Raw genomic sequence first — 20,531 nt, 5'->3', positions numbered from 1 at the left:
CCACTTTCTTCTCATGGACCCACCTTCCTCTAGCAATATCAAGATACTTCTTGATTGTTTTTTTTTAACTCACAGGCAGCAGAATTGAGCAGTATGGTATTTGCCTTCTCTCCTACATTCTTTATGTAAGTAGTAAGGATGCTTTTTCTTTCCTCTGCTGGCCAGGTTCCATAATCTGATGAAGCAAAGCAATGTAGGACACATTTGCACCTCACACTACATCTTCAAGTTAAGAAGCTGCATGATCTTAAGAAAACAGTCTTACGGGTATACATAAATATATATTAGTCTAAACAATTTATTATTTTCTAAAACTGAAACAGCTTTGCTTGTTTTAAATAGTTTTATATGTCTGACATAGGTGCTACAAACACAGCTTCCCCACACTGGAAATGCACACCTTATGCCGAGATTCCCAAACCATGTCCAGTAAAAGATTCAAAACCTGCAACTTAGTCCATCAGGATCAGCTCAAAGCTTGGTAAAAAGAAATCCTCCCAGCTAAGACCCAGTTACAAAGAACTTTCATCACAGCAAAGTGAATATTCAAAGGCTGAAAAAATGTTGCTTTGAAAAGGTGCTTTCAGAATTTACTGTACATCGTAACAATTTATTTTATAAGTTGCTTCTACATGCAGGAAAGATCTTACATTTGGTGTAAAACATTTATACACATTCTTTACAATTTGTACATATATTTAAATGGCTGTATCAAACACTGCTCTATGGAATTTGGAAGAAAACTAAATTGAGGGAAAACAAAAAGTATTTATAAAATATGAACAAAACCCGTGCCACTAAGGAGCATCTGACTCAGGCTTAGTGATTTTTTGTTTGTTTCATGTTATTCAGGCAGATCCAGATTTTTTTTATTGTAAAAATATTTCACAAAAATGACAGCAATACACAACAGAGTAAGGCAACAATAGAACCAACAGAATGTACCCGTCACTTAACATGGCTTTGTGGGTAAAATAAATTATTCCTTAAGTTGTTTATATTTGAGGGAAGATTTTAGCAAAAGCTGCAGTTTGGCATCCTGGCTTGCTTGTGGCATTAAGTGAAATACTGGATGGTAACTATATATAAGTTTGCCTAAAGTCTAGTTGTTTAGTGGCACTTTGCTAGTAAAGACAATAACTGTGCCTTTCATGTGCTGTGAACACCATACTTCATTTACAACTACAATATTATTTTTTAATAACTTACTTGCCATACATCCTGGATTTTATTCAACACCTCAGAGGTCACACTTCAGTTTGCACTCTAATTTGTTTTTTCCCCTTTCTTTTTTAGTGTCTTTTTTTTTTTTTTTTTTAATCTGAATGGGAGCTAGTAGCATGTTATGCTACTATGTGAAAACCTGAGTTGGGTAGTAATCTGGGGACTCCTGTCACTTGGGGTCAAAAGTGACTGGAAGTGTCATCTCTGCGGATACTCTGACTTCTGTAGGGCAAAGGGGAGAATGACGGCCAGGACACAGCACTGAGTACCCTATTAGAGGTAGCCCATTGCTGCATAATATTTAATGTGGTCAGACTGCTGGTGTGAAAGAATATTTTTCCAGTTTCCTGGAATGGCTCTTTCCTTGGTTAATGTCTCTTCTTTGCACAGTGCATGGCCAGGAAGGGAGGGAGAGCCCAACACACATACAAGCTCTAAGGCTTTGTTCCACAAGAACGGAATATTAAGTAATTATGGAAAAAAGTGAACAATTTACCAGCCAGCATGTTATGGAGACTGTGTGCTGGAAGTACACGTTGGAAAGCACAACCATATAGAGCAACACCAAACAAAACAATTAAGAGCTTATCTTGTGTGCAACTGAAACATACACAAACTTTATATAACTGCTGAAAAGAATCCCAACAAAAGGCTGAATGGTATATAAGGAAAATAAAAAATATAAAAACCATCTTTTTCTGGCGTATTCACTTTTTTAAAATGAAAAAATACCTCGTCATCTGACACTAGTTAAGAGCAAACTGGAAGAATTTATGACAAACCATGAATCTGTTTGTAATCCATGGCAACACAGAATAGTTTGACAATTTCAATCCCTACAATTGAAAGCACTTTCCAGCAAGAGACAGCTTTTGTTTAAAAGATAGCTATGGAGGGAGAGTGTTCAAGATAAATATAGACCTAAACAACTGGTGCATTTAGGCTGAAGTAAACATCAAATTATTGTCACTCTTTTTGCAATTCAGATTTTGTTTGTTTTTTTTGGATGGCAAAGACTAAGATGGATAAAAGTAAACATCTTAAATTATTTTAACTTTTTTGCAATTCAGATTTTTTTCCTTTTGGTGTGGTGTTTTTTGGTTTCTTGGATGACAAAGACTAACAAACTTTTTAGTCGCATTGCCCCCAAATCAGAAAAGCACTTTGGAGTTGTTCTTCATTAGCCATCCCAGTTTATTTCTACATCACCGGAAAGCGGCCAAGTGCCTGCCTCAGCTTTTGTGCAATCTGGAACAAAAACAGAACACATGAATAGCATGACTACTTTACATATTTAAATTACATAGCTTTCATGCTCATCTTAGTGCTCTCTGCCAAGAAAATTTCAGTTGATTCATTCCTCAAATATTAAATGTTCAACTCAGGAAAACAGTATTAGTAGATGCAGTGCTTTCCTACCCCAATTAATGATTCTGTATATTTAGTGTTCATGAAAGATATTGGATTGACAGCTTTGGACTCCCCATACCTCTAGTTATTGACAGAACACATATAATATGGGCAGTGCCAGTGCAAGGTTCCTACACTATTGTACCGATGTGCCTCAGCCCTGACCTGGAGGAACACTTCAGTGGCAAGAGGTTCAGTAATTCTTAAGGCCCATTCGGTGCTTTTCTGCAGAGACCCCATAGTTGCCAATTAGCGCAAATTGATGTGATGCTTTTTGTGACTTGTCCAGTAGCGATTGCAGTGAGACAAACAATTCATTAGACTGAAGATCCACCTAATAGCAACAACCATTTCGGCTCACCCAGGGGCAAAAGGTTTCATATTCCATTACCAATCCTTTAAGCTGTTCAATTCCTCTCTCATGATTCTTTTATAAGTAAAATTAATTTTTTAGACTCTAAGTGGCTTTAACCACAAATATTCTGGTACAAATTCAGAGGGGCATCTGAGCATAGGAGTCTCAATTCAAAACTTACAACTTCTCAAGACACTCCCCCAACATGTATGTTACGCCAAATAAAACCCACTCAAGGTTTCATCCACCAATACTACCAGTAACACACTGAGGGACTGAAAGAAGTGGACCGAGAGCAACAAGAAAAGGGAGTTAAGAATGTGTAAATTAGAGTAAGGTTACTTATACTTTAAGCCACATCACCTTCTGGCTCCTCAAAATGTAAATTGCATCGTTTTGAAACCACTTACCAATATGCAAGTCTGAAGTAGGTCTAGGAGTCTGAGACTAAGGGAAAAAGGCTAGTGGAGAATAAGCATAATATAACTCTCTTTCAGCTACTTAAAGTTATACAGCTACTGGGAACCAAAGTAAAGTAGTAATATTTCCTTTCTTCTACTTTCCCATGTTGTTGGCATGTTATTTGCCTTCTACACTGGAAAGGAAAAACACACACGGACAACCAGGAAAGAACTTTTCTGGAAATCCCCTAAAATCCAACCCTATACTGTGGTGCTAGTGTTTTCTTCTTAAGTCCTTTGTATGGGCTAAAATCAAACTTATTCCACACACACTATCCCAACATACTATCCCTCATTGTTGATTTGTGGGGAGATTAGACTCCTACCACTTCCTGTTTACAGGAATTTGGATCTGTGCTTTGGCCTCAGATGTACTTTGAGACACTGACTATCACTTGCAATGATTTGCACATACTTATTTTTTAAATTTAAATTGGAGAGAACTTTCATTTTGATGGGTGACACGCTGGCAGAGCAGGTGCCAGTTCATGCCAACGCCCCTAGGCCTCACTGAAAAATGACAAATGCATAGCCAGAAACCAGTCTTGCTCATCGGTGTGTTAGTGCTAAAATATGTATTAGATTTAAGAATATATTTAGTGTTTATACTTTAATACATGCAGCATCCTACAATCATTTCATAATCTTATAAATGCGGTACAGATGTTATAAGGTTATATTAAGTGTTTGCATTGTAATGCTCTGTAATTGTGTAAGTCATCAAACGGCAATAGAGACACAGAAGGTGTTGGTCCTGCCCACCAAGAAGGCCCACTGAAACCAAATCAGCCATTGTGAAACCTCAAAGAATAAAGACTTGGTTGATTGCCTCCCCCTACACACACCCATGAAGAGAGGTGTAGGTGGACTCATCCCATCAGTTTGAATTTTGAGGGAAGAGAGTAAATATTACTCCTGGGGGAATCCATCAGCAACGTGCAATGCAGAATTTTGCAGAAATTAATGTTTTTTAAGCATAATTTCCTTTCTCTCACAGAAATTGGCTGCAGTGCTGCTGCCCGCCATTAGGGGCTTCTGGACCCAGCAGAGCCCAGCTCACACATAGAAGACACTGCGGGGAGGAGCAGGAGGGTTCCTGGCAGCTGCAATTCCCAACATGCCCTGAGGGAAGGAGACAGTGGTGTGCAGGAAACTCCACACAAGCACAGGACCCAGAAGCAGGCTGTTTCCTCTTCTGCATCCCTGGGCGGTAGGGGGACAGGGTGTCTGGGCTGTGGGGGGCACAGCTGGGCTCTTGGCTGGGGAGGGCAAGTGTGTCTGCACTGAGGGGGCCCTGCAGCTGGGCTCTGGGGGGTCGGCTGGGTTCTGGGAGGGAGGGGGCTGGTGTCTGGGCTGGAGAGGCCACGGCTGGGTTCTGGGAGGAGAAGGCTGGGTGTCAGGGGGTTCAGGTATATTGGCTGGGAGAGGGGCCCCATGGCTGGACTCAGGGGGAGGGGTTGTGGGTTGTCATAGGGGTTTCTTTAACTCTCTCTTGCTCTCTCTACCAGGAGAAGGGGGAGAGAGTGTGTCTTTATTGTTACAGGTATTTTGAAATAAATTACCAAATTGAAACTGGCATGATTATGTAGTGTTAGTTTGACAAATAAACTTTGCAGAATTTTAAAATAGTGTGCAGAATTTTTAATTTTTTGGTGCAGAATTCCCCCAGGAGTAAAATATCCCTGAAGGAAGATCTCTATGCTGCTTGAATTCTGAGGGGTGAAGATTACTAAGCATAAACAAGAGCTCCCCAGGACTTGGCCTGGTTTAGCCCCAAAGGACATACAAGCCTGCATATTACAGCATCTTCTGTTACCCTTTTGGATCATTAGACTAACTCTTGTGTGTGCATATTTACTTACTTTAATCTTGTAAATAGCTAATTTCTTTTCTTAGTTAATAAACCTTAAGGCTGTGGTTCTCAAACTATTGTACTGGTGACCCCTTTCACATAGCAAGCCTCTGAGTGCGACCCGCCCTTATAAATTAAAAACTTTTTTTATATTTAACACCATTATAAATGCTGGAGGCAAAGCGGGGTTTGGGGTGGAGGCTGACAGCTCACGACCCCCTATATAATAACCTTGTGACCCCCTGAGGGGTCCTGACCCCCAGTTTGAGAACTCCTGCCTTAGGGTATGTCTTTACTATCTGCCGGATTGGCAGGCAACGATCGATTAAGCGGGGGTCGATTTATCGTGTCTAGTCTAGACATGATAAATCGACCCCGACCACTCTCCCGTCAACTCCTGTACTCCAGCTCAGTGAGAGGCGCAGGTGGAGTTGACAGGGGAGCGGCAGCAGTCCACTCACCGGGGCGAAGACACCACCGTAAGTGGATCTAAGTACGTCCACTTCAGCTACATTATTCACATAGCTGAAGTTGTGTAACTTAGATCGATTCTCTTCCCTCCCCCCCAGTGTAGACTGGGCCTTAGTTAGTTTATTATAGGACTGGCTACAAATGTCATCTTTTGTGAGAGATGTAGGGTACAACTGACCTGGGGTAAATGACTTTTTTTTGGGACTGGGAATAACCTGAATATTGCTGTGATTTTTTTGTGTAAGGGAACATCTATCACAAAGGCAGGCTTGCCAAGGTGGCAAGATAGACTGGAGTACCCAAGAGGACTACCTAGCTCCATGTTACAGCTGTTATGGTGCTTGAGTAGTGCACACTTAATACTTGGTTGGTGAAATCTGAGTATAGAATGTACTGCCAGTTTGGGGTTTGTGCCCTGCTTAGTAACAGTCTGCTCTGAGGCTGGTTAGGACTCATGCTCCTGAGTCACTCCAGACAGTTTGACAATGGGGATATCAGCGCCAACTAGATACACACTTAATTTAAGACCATTTGCTTTCCTTTCAGTCATCTATTAAGTTCTGGTTTTAGAAGTTCATGTTGATCACTTGAAGGGCAGTTATATGAAATGACAGCCAATTAATGCTCTGCTAAAGTTCAGCAATAAAACATTTAAATGTAATCCTAATAGATAAAGCTCCAAACCATAACAGTGCATTCTTTCTTCAGTATTTGGACAATTGTCATTTGCTAAGGCAGTGCTGCAACTTTGTTTAAATTAAAAAAAACTCACCCATTAAAGCTTAACTCTTTAGGCTAAGAAGGTCTTGAGCTCCTGCCAGCAAATGTGGATGCAATTTACATTAGTACTTGGTGGATGAGAATTCTTGAACTAATATCAAAAAGGGGGACATGCACATAAACCCATGCATGCTTGGATTTAACAAACTGGCTAGGTGTGATCTGTCATTCACACTGGGTGTTTTTTCCAGACACATGCAACCATAATGTCTGGACAATAATTTTAATCCATTAGGTGTTTCTCATGGGGGTCACTTAGCTGCCAGTTACTATTTTACTCAAGAACATACTATTTTTGCATGTTCTCTTGTGTTATTCATAGTATTAATAGTTGGGCTGGCCACTTGCCATAGGACCCAATTCTCATTTACGCTAAAGCTATTTTACATCACCCTGGAGGGGGCTTAATTTGCAGTTTTGGCCACGTTCACCCTGGAGAGAGCAGGGGTAATGCTAATTGCACATACCCCAGAGCCTGCTTGGCAGCTGCACCAGAGAGTGAAATCTGGCCAATAGGGGGTCATTATCACCATCCTTCTCTGTGTGATTCTGTCAGAGCTGTAAAAGGCTGATTCAATACATCTCTTGGCCAGGCTAGCTCCATCCACTTTGTAAGGAAACACTGACCAGCTCTAGGTACTTTTGTAGAGCAGAGGTTACAGTAAATATGCATTTATGCCCTTATATCGATTCTCTTTATGCCCTTATTTGTCAGAAAAAACTTTCCAATTCTTAGCGCCCACAGCCAAAGTTCTGCCAACAGAACTCAGTGAGTGACTCCAGTACTTTATCTTGCAGTTTTGGTTAAGTTCATTAGGATCCTTATTTATATTGTCCTTTTTGTGCATACACCATAAATTTCTGATTTGTTCACTTTATGCTTTCAACTTCGATTTCTTTTTTGGAATGTGAAATTGTTTTCTTGTCTTTTCTATTATATTCTGGTAGTATCACCTATTAAAGTTGCCCAACACTGTAAGACCGTGTTTTTCAGTTGTATGCCAAACTTTAATCACTTGGGCTGAAATTTTCCAGGCTGGGTTTCTGTCTCAGGCTGAATCTTTTTGAAAATTTCAGTGAAAATGGTTTAGCGATTTCTGAGAATGAGCCTACATAAAAATACATTGTTATGCACATGTTAAAAAATTCTAGCAACCTTTTCTTTTAAGGGATCATGCTTTGGAGCAGAGACTTAAAATTAGGCATTTTGGTCTTTTGTATCAGGAATGGGCCATTTGCTGTCCCCAGGAAAATCCAACCAAATTTGGTCAAACTATAAGCCTTTGAAAAGTTGCAGTTCACACCTGCCCATTAGATATGTAAAAGTTTAACAACTAAATTCTCTAAAGATTCAGTCCTCAAGGAGTATGTTCAACCCCCTCCTATCTCCTAGTGCTCCCCTGACTCTGCATGCACCATCCTCACAGGACAACTGAGCATGCTCCAGCCATCAGGGCACAACCTGTAATAGCTTAGGGTTACCATATTTGTACACTGAAAAAGGAGGACACTCCACAGGGCCCCTGGCCCTGCCCCAACTCCACCCCTTCCCCGCACCCATTCCAACCCCTTCCCCACCTAAAGTCCCTGTCCCAACTCTGCCCCCCCTCTGCCCTATTGGCCCCTTTCCCCAAATCCCACCCGCGCCTCCTCCCCTGAGCTCACCGCATTCCCCCTCTCTCCCAGCCACCCAAAACAGCCGCTTCCTCCCCGGGCTCCCAACGCTCTCCAGTCCCTGCTCCCCCAGCCGGGCACTTCCCCCACGCAGCAGCAGCCGGGGGGCGGGAAGTTGCTTTGGGCCCCAGGCCTGCCCCCAAGCTGGGCATCCCTGCCCCAGCGCGCTCCCACCTGCGAGGCTGTACCCCAGCTGCAGGCTCCCTCTCTGGCCGGGCTGGAGCAGAGAAGTGCTGCGTGCCTTGCCCCAGGCTCAGGGAGCCTCCACCCCGCACCCAGCCGGACCTGGTGAGGCTGCGGCAGCTCAGGCCGGGCAGCTGCGGGAGGCGCTGCAATGCGGGCCCTTCCCGGGTGGGGGAGCTTGGGCTCCCGGGAGCCGCCACCATGCGCCGAGAAACTTTCCCCTGCACTGGGACCCGGCAGCAGCTCCGCGGGGGAGGCAGTCCCGGCTGCATGGACTGCTGGCGGGGGGGCTCCTTGCACGGCCGGGTCGGGGGGGGGGGGGGGGGGAGACTGAGGCTCTGCCAGAGAATGCTCGGAGGAGGGAGAAGCAGCTGCAGGTCCCCTGCAGCTGTCTGCAGAGACGCCACTGCAGGCGCGGGGTTGCAGCAGCATGGGGGGGGGGGGGGGTTTGCAATCCGCAGCGAGCTGACACCCCAAGAGGAGAGGGGCAGTAGGTAGGGTTATCATACCTCTGTATTTTCCAGACGTTTATATATAATTAAAAAATCCTCCTGGACAGTGATTAACAACTAAAAAGCAGGACATGTCAGGGAAAATACGGACGTATAGTAACCCTATAATAGCTGCTCTGGCCCAGACACCAGAACAGAGCAGGGAGCCTGTCTCCTGTGCTTCCAATGATGCCCCTGCTGGCACCATGGAGGAGGAAGTGGTCTGATATGAATACAGGGGACAAAAGATGGACTGGGGGGAGGGAAAGAAGGACAGTAATAGTTTAGAACAAGGAGTCTGGGAAAACTGGGCTGGCGGGGAGGAGAGAAACTCTGACTGGGGAATAGGAAGAGACTGGGAGATGGTGTGGAAATCATGGGAGGCAAAACCAGGAACCAGTTGGCAGTGGGTGCGGGAGTGGTCTCTAAAATCAGATTAGGAGATAAGGGAGATTGAGACTGTAAACCAATACGCAGAGGAGGGGCAGAGGAAAAGGAAGACAGATTTGACAAGCAGATGGGGTGCAGCTGGGAGTGGCTGGGGAAAGACTCAGATGAGGGAAATGGGCAGTGGGGAGAAAACAGATTTGATGAGGAGCCTGGGCAGGAGGCTGAGTGGGATTGGGAGCCGGGACGGGGTGGGGGCAAAGATTGGATGAGGGAGTTGGGGCAGGAGAAAGCAACTGGGACTGTCTGGGCATGGAGACTGGGACTAGGACAAGCAGACTGGGAAGACAGGGGAAATAGGCCTGGAACAAGAAGCCTGAAGAATGGAGACTAGGACTGGATAAGCAAGAAGAATGGGACTGGGACAAGGAGCCAGGGGTGTGGAACATGCAGAAGAGTGTTCCTACTAAAACACACTCCCCTCCAGAGCCTGAAGAGAAACCCAGGTTTCTTGAGTCTAACTATTCTTCTGTTGTCAGCAAATATCCATGAAATCTACTTGCAAAGTGTCTCTCACATCACCTTTTAGTGCTGGTCCCCACAGAAAATGACAATTTATTATTACTATTAGTTACTCCATTAGTTCAAGTGGCAATGGTCTATGCTGTGAATATAAAAGGCTCCTATTCTACTGATGCCACATGATGACATTTCTGTTTTATTAGTTTGCATTTTGAAAAACCCTAATAAATTATTCACAAATACTACTACATTAAAGAAAACATCAAGTTTGCTAAGTGGAGCACTCAAAAGTTAGGAAAAACCAGAATTAAGGTTGTCTATGCAAACTTTGTGCATATGCATCATTGTACAGTCTTTGATTACATGATCACATACTAATTTTTCCACAGGACCTTGCCTCATTCAGTGCACTGGATGGATGGTGCTCACTGAATGAGCAACTACTCAATATTTTGGTTTTTTCCTTGTTGGTCAACGTATGTTTCTAGGCCTTATTTACTGCACACTAGTCAAACACTAATTAATATATTTTCACAATGTCTCTGTGTGATGAGTGAGAGGGATATTATTTCCATTTACAGACAGAAAGATGAGACAGAGAAATGAAGGTCAAAAGTAGCCACTAATTTTAGGTACCCTATTTGAGATGCCTTGGACTTGATTTTTCAGAGTAGTTAGCATTCTATAGCCCTTTATACGCTGAAAGCATAGCTCCCAGTGACTTCAGCTGAGCACCATAGAAAGGTCCATGAGGCAAGTAATGTCTGTCTTCACAGCAGGGTTTGAAGAGCGTGCAGTAAATAAGGCACATGGCCCCATACTGAACAATGAAGAGAAAACAAAATTTAATCCTGAGGGAATTCTGCACCAAAAATTAAATATTCTGCACACAATATTTTACAACTCTGCAAAATTCTGTATAATTTGTCAAAATAACATAATATAATCACACCATTTTCAATTATTTTAGTAATTTATTTCAAAATATTTGTCAGCAAATAATTGAAAATGGTGTGATTATATTGTGTTATTTTGACAAATAAAATATGCAGAATTTTGCAGAAATTTTATTTTTAAAATTTTTCAGTGCAGAATTCCCTCAAGAATACCAGGGTTCTGCGTGGTACAATCTGGGTGTGGGCAGCTCAGTGGGGGCAGGGGGGTCTGGATGCAGGGGGGTAATCCAGGTGCACAGGCTCGGTGCGGGGTTCTGGGTGCAGGGAGAATGAGACTCTGCAAGGGGCGGTGAGATGAAGGTGGTTAGGGCACAGTTGGGGGGGGACTGGGGCTTGGTGGGGTGGGGGTTCAGGGTGCAGCTAATTGGGGTTCAGTGGGGCAGGGGTCTGGGTTTGGGGGGCTGAGGCTCAGTGGGGTGGGGGCTTCAGGGGCTTGGTGGGGGAAGTTCTGGGTGCAGGGGGCTCCTGATACGGAGGGAGGGGTGTGTGTGTGTGTGTGTGTGTGTGTGTGTGTGTGTGTGTGTGTGTTTTTCCGGGTGCACAGGTGGGGGGAGGGGCCACTGTACAAGGAGCTGCTCCCCCCGCTTCAACACACTTTCCCCCTACCCTGTACCTGGAACCCGCCCCCCCCCCCCCCCGAGCCTCACCCCCATACAGGCACCACCACCCCTCCACAGTGCAGAGCTTCCAGCAGCCGGGGGAAGTTTGTGGGGCTTGATCTGACCCAGCTCCAGCTGCTCCGTGCAGGGAAGGGGGAGGTGCAACTCCCCCTTCCCCCACCCCACCACCTGGACTAACATCCCTGGGTGGCCAGGGTATCACCAAACTCCCCCACCCCCCAGTGATTTACCTCTCCCCCAGCTGCTTGAACAGACGCACCTGAGCTGCCGAGAGGGGTGAGTGAGCACTGGTGCAGTTTCTCTTTGCTTCCTCACAGAAACCATTTCCTGCAAGGAAGCAAAGGGATTCTGCAGGGGGGGCATTTTTCTGCTGCGTTGCAGTTACGCAGAATTTCCCCAGGAGTAAAAATATCAAAGAGCTGCTCATTAAATGAGCATAAGTATTTCCTAACTTCTGATGCTTGATTTAGCAGCTTTAATAATGTTATTTTAAAGAAGTTAATCTGAGTGTAATATATTAAACGTAACGTTCCATGTGCTGCAAAGTTTTGTTTTTGGAAGTCTCTACAGAAAATGTTCTTTCAGTTCATCCTTTGTTCCTGTACTTTTTTGTTAAACTAAATGTAAAATTGCCTTTCAAGCAACTGCTTATGTGTAATACACAGCTAGCGTTTCTGACCGATAAAATAAGTGGCCTCACAGCATGCACTAGAAATGTTGCAGCTTACCGTTTCATAAAACTGCGCCTGCTGTTCCAGGTACAAGCGGATCACGTTATTGTAGTCATAAATCCGGTTACTGTGGAAATGATTCATCTCCGCTATAATCAAACACAGGATACAAATTAATTTAGAAAAGTGCTCAGCTACAAGAGCAGTTTCATTAGTTTGGATTAGTTACTGTGTTAACTAGGAGTCCAGTCTTGTTTTTTTTTTTTTAAACCAAATTCAGCACCAAACCCAGTCAGTGCAATTACTTTGGGAATAATACTACTTTGCACTTTTATAATGTCTTTTCTCCATGGAGCTTACATTACTTTACAAACAAATTACGTCACATAATAGGGATTCATCAGTCACTGAAATGCAGCCACCTTTGGTGTCAATCAACAGTTATACAATAGGACACAGCAACAGAGTTTACTAAATGAAATAAAAAGGATAGTGTATCCAATCTAAAAACTGTAGGCAAAACGGGATTACCTAAACTGGAATTTGGCAAGGACATAGGGGTTTAACATCCACATTCTTATGAAAAGTGAAAAGCAGTCATTTTTAGTAATTAGCGCGAAAGAAAGAAACAATGGCCCTCATTAGTTTTATATCCTGATTCAGGCAAGCACTTACGCACATGTTTAATGTTAGGCCCATACTTAAATGCTTGCCTGAATCATGGCCATAATGTATCTCCTTCAAAACGATAAATGCCTTCCCCCCTCCCAGTTAAATACATTTTCAAAATCCCTTAGTCTGCTGCAATGAAACAATATTTTTCAAGGCTAATAAAAACCAGAAATAATTATGGGCAAAAATAGCCAAGTTTCTGAAGAAAGGAACAATATGGTCACAAGCAAACCTAAAAAACATCTTTATTGTCTTAGAAAATAGTAATCCCTTTTGCTGAACCAATATAAAAAATAGCTTGTGTGTAATATCAGCAAAAGAGGTTTATAGCAGTTCCTGTAATAGTGCCAATTAGGACCAGAATACTAACATTTAGGGATTAAAAAGGAATTGCTTGAATCTGAGGGAAAAAAGAAGTCAGTAATTACTTGAGACAGAATTTGGTTCTAACCTCAAGAGTCAATACGTCCAGGTTCACAAATTAATTTTTCTAAATTAAAATGGTCACATCAAGTCACCTTCCGATTCCATATTCAGTTACAGAACTAGAATATCATTAATTAACACAAACTATTTTTTTTGTTTTTGTTTGGGGTGAAAAGTTTTCTGAGTACAGCTCTCTCCCATAAATGACTCCAGCTACTCCTCTTCTTTGAAACTAAAATGTACTTCCACCAACTCTAAAACTTTGGCTGTAAAAAAAGTATTTTGGTACCAAGTAAAATACCATTTGCTTTTTATCAGACTCGAATTCTCAACAGCAAATGCAGTTGGTGACATTACCTAGAAGAAAATTCTACTCGCAAACCTAGGATGGCAGCATTGCCTAGTGCTAGAGCCCTAGACTGAGACTCAGGAGGCCTGGCTCCTACTCCTGGCTCTGCCACTGACCTGCTGATGACCTTGGGCAAGTCACTATCCCTTTGTGCCTCAGTTTACCATATGTAAAATGGGAGGATATGGACCTAATTTGTAAAGCTCTTTGAGATCTATGGATGAAAAGCGCTTAATAAGAGCTAGATATTTTTATTCTTAGTGCAGCACAGAATTTCCCTTTAAAATTTTCCTCTTAACTAGTCTTTCAAAGTCTGTAACGTTGTCACTGAACTTCAAGTTTGTTTTACCTTGTAATGCATAAGCCATGGTGCTTACACGCTTCACCATGTTCTGCTTATCCTGTGGTGTTATTTTACTGGTTGCGACTAATTTATCGCTTTCCTTCACTTTTTCTATTGCTCCCTGTTAAGACCAAAATGCAGGATGATTAAAACAGCAATCAATTAAAGGTTATCATATTAGCTTAAAACAGGGGTTCTCAAAACTGGGGGTCGGGATCCCACAGACAGTAACAACGTTATTACATGGGGGGTCGCAAGCGGTCAGCCTCCACTCCAAACTGCGCTTTCCCTCCAGCATTTATAATGGTGTTAAATATATTTTTAAAAGTGTTTTTAATTTATATGGGGGGTGGGTCGCACTCAGAGGCTTGCTATGTGAAAGGGGTCACCAGTATGAAAGTTTGAGAACGATCGGCTTAAAACAATAACTAGACACAGACCCATAGCATGTGTACAAAATCTGATTTTGCCTTTCAATATTTTCCCCCAAAACGTGTTGTTTAATTTTAGATATCTTTTGATTATGCCAGTAAGGAGGAAATGGCAGAAGACATGAGCACTGATTACAAGCATACTGAAACAGGGTTTGATACACAAAAGTTAACATACATATTTATAGGAGGGGACAACAGGCCAAGCTTCCAAAACATAATGGAGATCTAGATGGAACATATCTAAACACTTCCAGCTTCCAAATGCTTCTAGGACCTATGCATCCAAGATTTGTGCAACGTAAACTGCTTTAAGAGAACTTATTTCCCAAAAGGAGCCATTTGCTATCAGTGACCTAATGACGTTTATGTGGCCTTTGACTTAGGAAGAATAGAGGCTGAGTTTCACAGAACTAAACTTAATGCAAAAAATAATAAATGTACAGAAAATTGGTTTCAAATGCACTCTCTTCACACTAAATATTCAGCTAGCGTGAAAGAGAGCCTTTTCTCAAAGGATATTCTATTAGTGAGGGTTCTTGCTTTAGGCTTTAACCAACAAAATTTACCCAGCGCCATTTTTCAAAGTTCAGATTTGAAAAATATTTTATGTACTTTAAAAAATTGTGGGGTGTTTGGATTTGGGGTGGGAGGGGGGGTTCACACAACTGTTCTGGTAGATTCCTCAAATTGTTTTGAAAAGTTAAATAATATATAGTATATCAAGACACATTAAGTTGTCAAATTCAGTTTTGCTTGTAGCTTGTCCTGTATAAAATGAGAAAGCGTTCTCTGAATTGAAAATTTAAATGGCAAGAAAATTTTTAAAAATGTTGTGATACAAACAAATATTCAGTTAGAAAACAAGTCATAATTAGTATTGTTTTTCTGAAATGTATGCAAACATTCAAAACTAGAAAACCTATGTGTTACATATATTAATATACTGTACCACTGATATCCAAATATAAACAGGATTTAGCAAAATATCTTTTAGTAGGAATATTTAGTCATTTGTGCTTTATTTGTGGGAGAATTAAAGGTGTGCCTGGCAAGTCAGCTACTTAGAATGAGCCCTTTTTGTGTGTGCTCATACAATTTTACATACTATAACTTTTTCTGTATTAATATTGGTCTGTTATTATATCTGATGGTCACATTAGCTTCATTAATTGTATAAAGTTAAAGGATATTATTAGCCTCCACCACTATATACTACTTTTAAGGTTGAATAAATGCTGATGAAAAACTAGAAATTTCATGAACATTATTGCTAAAAACCAATAGTTTTTAAAAAGGCCTTTAAAAAAAAAAACCCTCCTCCCCTGAGAATTTCTCATTTGCAAAGATTTCATTGCTATCTTCATACAGGTTTCCAGCAATACTGACATTAGGGGTATGGGGAAATTGAATGTCTGAGTGCAGGACAGGCAAAGTATTGATTTTGCACATGCACACCCCTCCCTTTTACTCCTCACTATGCCCCCAAGTTCATATATCCTGTGAACTCCTCTCCCATCCTTCCCCCAACCTCAGCCCCCCAAAAAGTTACCTTGTGAGCTCCTATAATGTCAGGGAAGCAACCGAGAAATCCCTTGTATTCGTGATTAGTTTCCATCAGAAAATGGAGATCTTTCCTTGGCTAATAAAGAGAATTCAGCAATTATTAATAAAGAAATATTATGCCACATTAATGTCAGAATTTAATAGAAAGTTACACATATTGAACAAGAGCTGTAAGACCAAAAAAATATCCAGAGGCAAAAGAAGAAAAAAAAGTATAACGTGAGAAAAAGATGACTATTTAAAATTTGCTGCCACCCAATGTAAAGATAACTAGTTCTAGATAAAGGCAAGAATTTATGGATTTTGAAAACACTTTAATGTCCAATGTTTAGCTGGAATACATGTAAAGGTAGTGAAGATTGACCCATTATTTTTAATATATAAGGATATATCAGGGAACAGAAGTTCAGGGGCCTCAGTGAACATAAAATCAATAGGATAAACACTCAGTGCCACTTTTAAAAAGCTTGTGTTCCGTATTTTACTTAAATTATTGTAGCTAATTTCAAGGTTCCACTGAAGAGTTTTTCCAAACACAGCAGTGACAAAACAAGTCATTATGCACAGATACACACTGTGCAGATAAATGTACCCAACCAGCTATTGCGTTCAAAAAGTTATTTGTGTTTTTAAAACACCTTCACTTCCTAATGTAACAATGGATTTGAAAATAACTTTGGACTACATGAACAGTCAACAGGTCCTAAACAAAGCTAGATTTAAGGCTTGAACACTGAGGCAGGTACAGGATTCTTTTTTTAAAATTAGGGACTTACAAGTTAAACCCAATGAAGTAATGAGACAAAACAATACATATGAGGGGCAGCATGATCTAGATCGAAGGCCACTGTCCATACTAAGAATGTTGTTGAAAAATTTCCCATCATTACTTAATGGCATTAGTAACAGTGGGAGACCTAGAGTTGACAGCCTGTGCTGACACCAAAAAGGTCACATTTAATCAGTTGTGGGGATAATCAATTTGATCTCTTGAAGGCCAAGATGTCTGATCCAAAGGAGATCCTTTTCTAGCACCGTTCTTTCAGCTGACAAAGAAAAATAAATTTATAATGCAAGTTATTACTCCCGGGGGAATTCTGTGCCAGTGCGCAATGCAGAATTTTGCAGAAATTAAGGTTGAGTGCACAGAATTTCTTTCCCCTACAGAAATGGGCTGCAGTGCTAGAGGGTTCCTAGCAGCTTCAGTTCCCAGCATGTCCTGAGGGAAGGAGAGGGTGGCACGCAGGAAACTCCGTGCAAGCCTGGGACCAAGCATTAGGCTGTTTCTCCCTCTGAATCCCCAGGGGGTAAGGGGGGCAGGGAGGGAATTTGGGGGGGTTGGGTATCTGGGCAAGGATGGGCCCTGCAGCTGGGCTGGGGAGGAAGGGGGCAGAGAAACAAAAACTGGGTTGTCATAGGGGTTTCTTTAACTCTCTACTCCTGGGGGAATTTGTGTCTCTGTAACATTGCAGACATACTTGCTGGCAGGTGTTTTGAAATAAATTACCAAAATAATTGAAACTGGTGTGATTATGTAGTGTTATTTTGACAAATAAAATTTGCAGAATTTTAAAATATGTGCAGAATTTTTCATTTTTTGACACAGAATGTCCCCAGGAGTAAAGTTATTGAAAAACTTAAATGATAAGGCAATCTTGAAGAGTGGTGTGTAAAAATATTGATTTTCTTATGGATGTAAAATGTATTAAGTAAGTCTCCAAGAAACAGGGCCAGCTCCAGCTTTTTTGCTGCCCCAAGCGGCGAAAAAAAGAAAAAAAAGAAGAAGCGGAGCGATTGAGCTGCTGCCGAATTGCCGCCGAAGACTGAAGCGGAGCAATTGAGCTGCCATTGAAGCGTGCTGCCGAAGAGGAAGAGAGGGACTGAAGGACCCACTGCCAAATTGCCGCCGCAGACCTGGACGTGCCACCCCAATAACTGACCGAGCGCCACCCTTTTCAATTGGCCGCCCCAGGCACCTGCTTCTTTCGCTGGTGCCTGGAGCCAGCCCTGGCAAGAAAGTCAGAGCAGAAGGAAAACATGATGAAATCCCATTGTATGTGGTCATGTAATGTGTATTGGCTTGACTTGCATTCTATTAGAGTTTTTATACCTGTTCTGCCACGAGACTGGCAATTTCTTCATATGTTTTTCCTGCTTCTGTTATTGCTTCATTGAGATCAGATTCTCCTAAAAATATATTTCAAATTAAGGTGGAGTAACAAAGTCACAAATACAGTTGCTGAATAAACAAATGATTTTAAAATCAGGCTGGTCTCGAGTAATGAAAGCCTGTGTGCTGCTGTAGTTATTATACATTTACAAAAAATACACAAGAGAAAGGGAGCAAACATTGTTCAACTCTGGTATATGGTATCATAAGCGAGGGGATGGCCTTTAAATGACTAACGTGATAAAAAGGCATGTTTACATATTCGGGCATTCAACTGGCACAAGTTAAACACAAAGTGCTGGTCACTGTAGTTAACATTTTTATTAATAGAACATCTATTTTTAAAAACATTTAATTATTGTATTTATAAGGAAGGATAGGGATTGTCAGAAGGTAAGATAAGCCTACTAAAGCAGGGGAAGAACCAGTGAAGACACATTTTATTAAAATCAGGAAATTAATTGTAGAGTTTTTTTTGTTTTTTTTTTTTAAATGTTGGTCTCTAGTAGTTAATGAATAATGAATTCTCTTTGATGGTCCAACTAGCAGTATTGCTAATCCCAAGCATTCAAAAAAATCATGAGATTTCAAAAAATATATTTTGTGTTATTTCTTCTTTGCCATCTAGTTTCTGAGCCTTCAGGATACACTTCAGTAACATTTTCAAACTTTGCTCTTCAACCATGAGGACTAGAGATTTGTTTTTAAAATCAAGATTGAGATTCTCATGATTGCATGCCTCCAGAAACTGGGGCTTTAAGAAAAATACCAAAATACTGTACGAGTTGGTAACACTCATAGCACTACACAGAACAAAGTGTAATAACCATGACATTCTTGCTTCTTAAGGCATTTTTGAGTCTTCCCGAAGAAGGATTGTAATGATTTTCCATCCTAGCATTAGCTTGTTCAAGTCTTCTTGGCCAACAGAGAGTTATGAAAATGAGCTAGTGGAGCATATCTGGTAGGCTACAAGTAAGCATTAGAACAACAACTGCACACTATCCCCTTCTCATTAAAAGGAATCCCAACTGTCTACTTTTTTTTGGCCTGACAATTGTTTTGACATTATTATTATGGATATAAATACATTGAATATGGTTATTTCTCCATTTTCTGAAGATCTTATTTACTAAGGACAGAATCTATTATTAAAAGCAAGAGCTTAATATTTGGCAACTGAAGAGATGCACCAGAATAAAAAAAGTTTACTAAAAGAACCACTTTGAAATTTAGCAGCTGCTTTTTCTCACCAGTGTGAACTGATCAGTGTTAAGGAGAGGGAGAGAATTTTTCACTTGACCAGAGCTCAAAGAGCCAGGGTATGTCCTAAAGGAGGAGAGGAAATAAAGGAAGACAGAGTGGCAATCAGACCCAATTTGCAGATTGTTTCATTAGCCTGATTTCAGAAACCGGAGAGCTCCCAGATGTGCACTGCTATGAGCTGCAGAACTTGAGTAATATCTGAATTTCTGGACTTTGATAAGAATGGTGTCTGAGGAATGTTTCTCTTTCTCCATCTTTTAAAAAATGTTTAGTCATGCCATTGTCTGCCTGCCTGGAGTTTTGAAATAACAATTTTGAAGGTAAATATCTTCACAATAAAAGACTTTCAAGATATGTAATTCAGAGGCGATCCCTTCAGAGGCTTGAACTACAGGGAAAGTTTTCAAGGAGCACAATTTCCTAGTTTCACAATTCCACAACTGCACAGGGGGAAGCTTTCTGAACATTACGACAAGTTGCTGTTTAGGCACCTTTCTCCTGGGCTATATTTGAGACAAAATGGAGCATTGGTTGAATTAGAAAAGGAAGTTAGGATGTTCTGGGTGGTGCTTCTAATGAGGGAGAAGATGGGGGAGGATCACAAGTAGACTGGCTTTTCAGAACACTTAACATTGCCCCTTCGCATCTTAGCAAGAGAGGGTGTTTGGGTGGGCAAGGTTATCAGGGACTGCCCCTCACTTTCCTTTACCTTGTCCATAATGCACCCAAGAAACTGTCATGGATTGGAGCTGGGGTGAGTAGAGCAGAGCATAGCTGTAGGGTGGTGATAGGGCATCCCAACCCACCTCTTTAGAGGGAATCAGGGTGTGGAAGATGGCAAGGTACAGGTTGTGTCAGAAGGGGTTCCACAGGCTACCACGCGTAGAGGTACTGAGGTCTTGCCTCAACCCCAACCAAGCTAGTTCACATGATCCTTTCAATGACAGGAAAGCACAAATGCAAGGGAGAAGGAAGTGCTTTTATTCCTTGTGCAAAATTAAGCAAATGTGTGGCAAGCGTGGAGACCAGCATGGCACTCAGTGATAGAGGAAAAGCTCAGTTCAGGGGAAAACAGGGTGATCCTCATGTCCAAGGCAGGACCAGGAGGTAGATATGGCAATGTTACAAAAATCCCCATCTTCATTAAATTAGATACACTGGTTTATTCCAATAGGGCAGACAGGTCAGATGTCAATGGGCAGGTTTTTAATCCCTCATTCTGCGTGAGAGTTCACATTTGGGCCAAGAAAT

General features: G+C 41.6%; 1 protein-coding gene across 7 annotated transcripts in view; it reads right to left on the bottom strand.

Annotated features, from left to right (window-relative positions):
- Window positions 1-581: 581 nt before the first annotated feature.
- LOC101943505 (palmitoyltransferase ZDHHC14) overlaps window positions 582-20,531 on the bottom strand; it is a 324,118-nt gene continuing 304,168 nt past the window's right edge. For all 7 annotated transcript variants that reach the window (XM_008177690.4, XM_008177694.4, XM_024112258.3 and 4 more), the window contains 5 exons: window positions 17,955-18,031; window positions 15,831-15,920; window positions 13,854-13,968; window positions 12,115-12,206; window positions 582-2,472 (listed from right to left, as the gene is read on the bottom strand). In XM_008177690.4, coding sequence (XP_008175912.1) covers window positions 2,425-2,472; window positions 12,115-12,206; window positions 13,854-13,968; window positions 15,831-15,920; window positions 17,955-18,031 — 422 coding nt within the window. In that variant the 3' untranslated portion in view covers window positions 582-2,424. The remainder of the gene's footprint in view (window positions 2,473-12,114; window positions 12,207-13,853; window positions 13,969-15,830; window positions 15,921-17,954; window positions 18,032-20,531) is intronic.

Source organism: Chrysemys picta, chromosome 3, assembly GCF_011386835.1.
Source record: "Chrysemys picta bellii isolate R12L10 chromosome 3, ASM1138683v2, whole genome shotgun sequence".
Taxonomy (NCBI): Eukaryota; Metazoa; Chordata; order Testudines; family Emydidae; genus Chrysemys; species Chrysemys picta.
Note: the sequence above shows the minus strand (reverse complement) of the source record. Positions and strands in the feature narration are given on the sequence as shown.